General features: G+C 31.5%; 1 protein-coding gene across 1 annotated transcript; it reads left to right on the top strand.

The window, feature by feature from the left end:
• Positions 1 to 710: 710 nt before the first annotated feature.
• On the top strand, positions 711 to 4,050 carry LOC145109436 (hypersensitive-induced response protein 1-like). The gene is made up of 6 exons (XM_079046587.1): positions 711 to 866; positions 1,830 to 2,027; positions 2,123 to 2,243; positions 2,354 to 2,445; positions 2,529 to 2,625; positions 3,516 to 4,050. The coding sequence occupies exons 2-6, from the start codon at positions 1,839 to 1,841 to the stop codon at positions 3,875 to 3,877; spliced, it is 861 nt and encodes a 286-aa protein (XP_078902713.1). The 5' UTR covers positions 711 to 866; positions 1,830 to 1,838; the 3' UTR covers positions 3,878 to 4,050.
• Positions 4,051 to 7,707: the final 3,657 nt, after the last annotated feature.

Raw genomic sequence — 7,707 nt, 5'->3', positions numbered from 1 at the left:
TCCCGGGCCACTGCTCAATTTCCGGCACGCAGTGTAATTTTTTTTTTCTATTAGGTGCACCCGCTTGAAGTATGAGGGACACCCCTACTAAAACAGTCTGCGTCCGCCACTGACCCTATGAGTGTGTAAATTGTAAATGCTAAATAGGTTGCGTATGTATAACATTGATAATCAATAAACGATATCTTTCTAGTTTGCTTGTGGGTACAATTGTCATATTTTTAATTAAAACAGACATATCGTTAAAGGTGATGAAGTATAGACCAAAACCATTATTAAACATGAAAATTAGGACATAAATGCAAGATGGATGATTCATGACTAAAATTGCAAAAATGAACTAAAAGCAGGGGACATTTTTGTAATTTACTCTATTTTATCTATACAAGTCAAAGTAAAAGATTTAATTAATAAGAACGTGGGCCAAATATTTGTAGAACGATTCAAGCAGGTAGCAAGTGGGACGAATTATATCAATATGCATAGCACCTTCAAATCACCAAAAATTTAAATTAGTATTCAAAAGTCGGAGGAATCATTTGAAATATATATATATATATATATATATATATATATATATATATATATATATATATATATATATATATATATATATATATATATGTTTCGGTGTCAAAGGTTGAAAAGCAATCTATTTTAAAACATTTCCAGTTGGCATCAAGGGGTATTTTCGTCATTTTAAAAAACTTGGAATACACGCGAATCGTGCCAACGGCAGAGAAAATCTCGAAAGGCAGTTAACACCCGTACACTATATTCTGTACCAACAAAAAGAAAAACCCAAGCCGCTTTTCAAACTCATCTTCCTCTTCGATCTTCAAACGCTTAACGCGCCTAATCAAAACGTAAGTTTAATTCTTGCTTTTTATGCAATTGTTACTTGTTTCGTTTCTGAATCGATCTTATGGATGTTATAGATGTTTTATACTGATGAGTTGTTTCATTATAATGTACGGATTTTTTTTGTTTGTATTTTGATTGCATTAGTTAACCGTCTTAGATTCTTTTGTATTTTGATTGAGTAAGTTAATCGAAGTTCATTGTGTAATTCGATCAAATGTGCGAATTGTTCAGTTCATTTCTATTTTTGGATAATTTTTCTAGGGTTTTGTCTTTTGCTTTTTATGCAAGCATAACTTGTTTCCTTTTTTATGTTGATGAGTTTTTTTTTTTTCTTTTCATTATAATCTATAAAATTTTCTGTATTTTGATTGCATAAACTGTTTAAGAAATGTTTTGTATTTTCATTGCCTAAGTTAATCGAGTTTCATTGTGGTCCTTAATTGTTTTGTTGATCTCTGTTTGTTGCAATTTTTTCTAGGGTTTTGACTTTCGCGCGTCTTTTTGATTAATTCTAGAGTTTTAATGTAAATTGGATGTAGAACGAGTATTGCAATTTCATTGTTTCACACTGGAAAACTAAGTGTGCATATGCTTCTGGTTGCGTCAATAGAGGATTACACCTCTCTTTGCTCGATTTACTGTTTCCCTAGAAATGATGCAAATAAGTCAAAAAACTTCCTACTTTCGATCATATTTATTTGATTTTCATAAGTCAAATCAAGTGGCAGATTCAGAATTCTAATCATCTTATCAACTATTGCTTCCCCTGACTTGATTTCGACATTGCTACTTTACTTGTACAAAATGTTTTTCCCTTGAAGTAACATTTTGTTTCAATCTGACATTCAAATAGTGTTCAAATTTTGTTTCTAGGTGTATTTGAATATCTCTTGATGTATATACCAAGTGCCATTGTTAGTATGTACATGATCCTTATATATATTGAGTCAATTTGTTGTTTCCAGATTTGAATCATGGGTCAGTGTTTTGGATGCATTCAAGTGGGGCAATCCACTGTAGCTGTGAAAGAACATTTTGGCAAGTTTGATAAAGTACTTGAACCCGGTTGTCACTGTATGCCTTGGTGCTGTGGATACAAGTTGGCTGGAAAGCTCTCATTACGTGTGAATCAGCTTGATGTTCGTTGTGAAACAAAAACAAAGGTTTCATTTTTAGCATTTCTTTATCTTGGATTTTAATTGATTATTTCCATTTTTAAAATTTTCATCTTATGCAAAACTATATTGTTGAATTTCAGGACAATGTGTTTGTTACTGTGGTTGCTTCTGTTCAGTATCGTGCCTTGTCTGATAAGGCTTCTGATGCTTTCTACAAACTCTCAAACACCAAGCAACAAGTTCAAGCTTATGTCTTTGATGGTAAGATCCAATGGGTATATCAGTCATTTCATCAGTTTTGTATTATTTGGAATTGCTTCTGATTTCTGACTTATGAACACACTTGTTTGTGTTTACATGAATGTTGTTAGTAATTAGGGCAAGTGTACCTAAGCTGCCATTGGATGATGTTTTCCTTCAGAAGAATGACATAGCTAGAGGTGTGGAAGAGGAGCTTGAAAAGGTAAAAAATTGTATTTATTGCAACTTTTATGGTTTTGGAAACGTTTTATGCTTTTTGATTTTAATTTTTGATTTATTTTGTAGGCCATGTCTGGGTATGGTTTCGAAATTGTACAAACTTTGATCGTTGACATTGAGCCTGATCAACATGTTAAAAGATCGATGAATGAAATTAACGCAGGTATTCCTTAGTTTGATTTTCATAAAATCAATTACATTATTGAAAAATGAAAATTACTTTGTATTTGGAATATAATCAATTACGACGTTGTAATTTGAAATATCTACCCTATTATAATAATTTCATTCCAATACAAAACGAATTTCACTAGTATTTAAAGTAGGGTTAAGATCGTAAACAACCCTATATTTTGGGTTTTTTTCCGAAATAAACCTCCACTTCATTTTTTTTCCAAAAGAAGACCTTCCATCTTTGAATTTTTTTCCGATCATTTTAGTAGGTTTACCGGTTTTAGACAAAATTTCTGGAAAAAACGCACAATTTTTTTGAATTACTGAAATCGTCCCTATGGTTTGGTCAAAATTGCACGTTTGGTCCCTAACTTTATGTATGTAAGGGACGAAAAACGCAACAAAATCAAACCACAAGGACGATCCGAGTGCAAAAAAAAAGTTAGGGACAAAACGTGCAATTTGACCAAACCATAGGAACGATTTCAGTAATTTACTCTTTTGAAAAAAACCTTAGATTTTATTTTTCCGAAAAAACCCTCACGTCTGACAAAAAGAAAAAAAAAAGTTTGAGGTTTTTCGGAAAAAGTTGTCAAAATCCGAAAGATTACCATTAAGCCTGTTAAAAGGGTCAAAAAATGCAAGGTCTTTTTTAAGAAAAATAAAATAAAGCTGAGGTTTTAATTTGGAGAAAACCCAAAATATAGGGTCTTTTATGAAAAATAAGAAGTTAAATTGTAACTACAATAAGAATAAAGTAAGTTGATATTTCTTACAAATTGTTAACAAGAGTAAAGTAAGTTGCTATTTTTTGCAAATTGTCATATAAACAAACAAACAAACAAACAAGAGGTAACATCTAGAATAAATATATAACAGCTGCAAGAATGAGAGTAGCTGCAAGTGAAAAAGCGGAAGCGGAGAAGATCCTACAAATCAAACGAGCAGAGGGAGAAGCAGAGTCGAAATACTTATCCGGGCTGGGTATTGCGAGGCAACGCCAGGCCATTGTGGATGGGCTGAGGGACAGCGTGCTCGCGTTTTCGGAAAATGTCCCTGGGACATCTTCCAAAGACGTTATGGACATGGTGTTGTTGACACAGTACTTTGATACCATGAAAGAGATTGGAGCTTCTTCAAAATCCAATGCTGTCTTTCTGCCTCATGGGCCCGGTGCTGTTAAGGATATCGCTTCTCAAATTCGCGAGGGACTTCTTCAGGCTGAAGGTGTGGCAGCCTAGCCTAGTCTTATGGTTTATTGAACTTGTGTGAATAATAGTTATGTGGACAATTGGACAATTATTATTATTATTAGGGTTTTATGACTGCGGAAACTAGTAAGATGCATGTAATTTGGGTATATTATTATATGGTTAGAAGTATGTGTGTATATAATTTGGTATTTCTTATTGCTTCTTCTGTGTATACTTAATACTGTGTTTCGCTTATTAAAGTCGACCGGGTACCTAACTCTGGATCCAGACCCGACCGGTTTCTAAAATTTGGAAACTGATTCTCGATTTTTAGGTATTAGGTGTTTTTCCTTTATTTTGAGTAAAATTTTTATATGCAGTCTTAAAATACGTTGTTTACTTGTAGGTTTCTATAAGATGTGTTGGATTTGGCTTATCTATGTAGATGTATTTGTTTAACTCAATCCAAGTAATCTTTTAAGCATATGTAAACATAACCTGGTGGTGTTATAATTTTTGTTCTTCGATGGTGTCATATGAATACAACAAAATTTGATTCCATATGAATTCCTAATGCATTAAGATTGGAGTTTGGTTAGTATCACCCTTTGAAGGTTTATTTAGCACCACCCTTTGAATAAAGATTAACTAGTCTCATATCAAAATCATAACCATTAATTAACCAATTTATATGTTAGGCTTTCTATAATTCGATCTAGGGTTCTTTTACTATATATGGTACATTGTGTTCATCTATATTCACTATCTAAGGTCACAATGTATACTCACCATTTGGCCACTAAAATGTACTGTTGTATCGCTACCAATACATCACTACTACCAAACCACTTTGCACTTGGTATTAGAAGTATTTAAAAATATCCGTATTCAGAAAATAATTCTAAAAAACCAAAATATTGGAAGAGTGGAGAGTGGAAACTAAACCCTAAAGACGTCAATAACTTTCTTTCGTAACCATAGTGTAGCTTTTTAATTTTTTAGTTTTTTTTATTACTTTATAACTATATTTACCATATTTAAGACATTAAATATATCAATTGTGTATATATATAGTTCGGATTTCGGATTATCCGAAAACCCAAAAATCGTCAATATCAATACCTGAATCTGAATCCGAAAAACCGAGATATCCGAATTTCGGGTATCCGAAAATTCAAATATCCGATTTTTTTGGATACTTTCAAATCAGATTTTCAATATTTTGGATCGGTTTTCCGGATACGTATATTTTTGAACACCCCTTGCCCTTGGTATACACACTACACCACATCAACAAAATAATTTATTTTTACTTTTTATGTAAGTACTATATTTTTTTTAATAATTAAAGGAAATAAAAACTCTAGATTTTCATTAAACTAAAACATTACATAGATTAAAAAAAACACAAAAAAAATATCAAACATAGAAAAAAGTATACATTAATTTATATAAAAAGAAATTTATTTAGTACAAAATTTAATTTCCATCTTCAAAATCATATCGGAGAATTACGCATCTCATGTTAAGCATTGATATAGAGAAAGTGTTTACGGTTAAGTTGGGTCTTGGATTGTTTAAGTGTCACATCGATTACCTCGGTTACTTCTATTTAGATGTGTGTTTTTGAGTTCATTTTAAATGTGGTTGAACTTTGTTATTTTTCACCTCATATCATGTCATATTGACGAAAGTCCATCGAGATCCTGATAAACACTTTTTCTCATATCGTTGGGGAAGTGGTTTCAAATAGATTACTAGAATGTTTCTCTTTTTTACAAAGGATCGCCGGACACCGAAATCCAAACATGAGCTAACACGGTTTCTTCCTTCTATTCTGAAGGTTGTTCCATGGTATGTTTGTGTATGTATTTTGGTCTTATAGTAAAGGAAGAAAAAAATTGTATAAAAAAATATAATAAAATGATTTATAGGAAATATGGACTTTAAAAAAAACTATCCGTTAAAAGCCATAATCATCTCTAATAAATGAAAGTTTTTTTTTTTGTCATTTGTCACACTCTCATTCAATTTGCCAAATATCATTTTGTAGTTATTTTGAATTAATTTTTTTTCCACATGTCATTTTATGAGTTTTTCTATTTTATTAAATTTCATATAATATATTAATGTAATAATTGCAACAAATGTAGTAATAAATGGATATTAATTTCACTAAGAAATTTACCTTTTAATTTCAAAATTCTCAAAATTAAAGTTTCATTAGTTTCTTTTCTTTAGTTAAACTATTTGTTTAAATTAAAAGATAAAAAAAATTTCTATTATAATAAATCTTTTTTTTTCTTATAAATTCAAAGTTCTTAAATATTTTGACATTTATATTTAATATTTTTTTAAAATTAAATCATATAATAGCATGGGTCTCACAACTAGTCAATGAATAGTCAAAAGAAATTAACATCAAACTCTCTCATCTCATAGGTGTACACAACCGTGGCCAATGCTCCACGAATGGCACAAATGGTCTTGTGGTGACCATATCCAAGGGCCTAACAAGTTTTATGTGGGATGATCTAGGGTAAAAAGAATTTTTTTTATTTGTTTTATATTATTAATGCATACGTATATAACTCGCAAACCATGTAAATCATTCTTTGATGTTTATGATTTTTCTTAGAAATAAAAAAAGTTAAATCATCTATATCCATATTGATGGTTAGAACTTTGAGAAAATCAGTTGAGTTTGACGTTCAATGATTTGAAAGTTTTTGAATTTGTTGCTTCGTTAAAGGCTACTTGTATTTGAAAAGGATGGACCATCATAATCAATTTTAGAAGATGCCAATTAAATTCCATGAATATTCTTTAGCGTAATATTCTCTTCTAGTCTTCTACATACCCCGATATAAAGACATGACTTGACACATACCATTTTGTTGTAACTAGTCCAAGTATTTCATTTTCTATTAAAAGACAGATAAACATGTTAGATAACATTACACAATTAAATTATGAATCAAGTTATCACCATTTGTGTTCCATCTATATATTGTCGTTTTGATACTTTAGAAGTAATCATCACTTCACTACTCCAAAAATGATAATCGTCGATCACTGCCACTTTTCCACCATACGTGTAGAAAATGATCACCACTCTACATCATCTTACTATATTTGTACTCTATGTATTAATGTGTTGTACATTTGAGAGAGAGAAAAAAAAACCGTGGTCAGCAATGGTTCGAATCACGGCCGACCGTGCCCATTACGCCACCCTTTGGGTGGTGTTCACTGCCACAAGGCACGCCATTTTTCCTCCCACTCCATATAGCCAAACTATGGTAAAGAAGATTAATAACACAAAGTTTATGAAACATTCAATAGTAAAGCAATCTTGGGTATGGCATATGCGTCACAAGTATCATGATCATTTTCTCTACGTGGGTTTCAATGCATTTTTGAGTAGCGTGTGCTCAATATAATGTCATGGCGTGTTGAAGTTATAACATGAATGACGTGGACGTTGAATGACATTGACATTCTTGTTTTGCATTAATTTGGTTTGGTGCTTATACGTTGTTTTTATTACATTTTCTTAACTTTGTTAAGAAGAAGTAACGATCATAAACCAATTGATACACAAAAGACAAACCAAGTGACAATCAAACAAAAGCGACATGAATGATCTAAAACCTTCCAAAGGAACATTGGTGCTTTTAAACAAGTAAGTGATCACTACAGACAAAATCAGTACCACATTTTATTTTTTTGTTGTTATTTTAATAATATACCTGACTTGTTTGTGTAGATTATCTTATCTAAGGCTAAAGGGAGTGGAGGTGTTAAGGGAGGTGTCAAAGGAAATGTTAAAGATGTTATACCACCCGCTATCTTATGCTAAGGAAGGTGCTAAGAAA

The sequence above is a fragment of the Lactuca virosa genome, chromosome 4, assembly GCF_052849685.1.
Source record: "Lactuca virosa cultivar CGN04683 chromosome 4, Lactuca_virosa_CGN04683_v6, whole genome shotgun sequence".
Classification (NCBI taxonomy): domain Eukaryota; kingdom Viridiplantae; phylum Streptophyta; class Magnoliopsida; order Asterales; family Asteraceae; genus Lactuca; species Lactuca virosa.
The sequence above is the reverse complement of the archived record's forward strand: the minus strand, read 5'-3'. Positions and strand labels throughout refer to the sequence as shown.

Bases quoted from the DNA above. Each gene is read 5' to 3' on its own strand.
- LOC145109436 (XM_079046587.1), top strand. From the start codon at position 1,839: ATGGGTCAGTGTTTTGGATGCATTCAAGTGGGGCAATCCACTGTAGCT. The intron at 2,446-2,528 runs GTAAAAAATTGT...TTTATTTTGTAG, and splicing joins TGGAAGAGGAGCTTGAAAAG to GCCATGTCTGGGTATGGTTT. The intron at 2,626-3,515 runs GTATTCCTTAGT...AATATATAACAG, and splicing joins GATGAATGAAATTAACGCAG to CTGCAAGAATGAGAGTAGCT.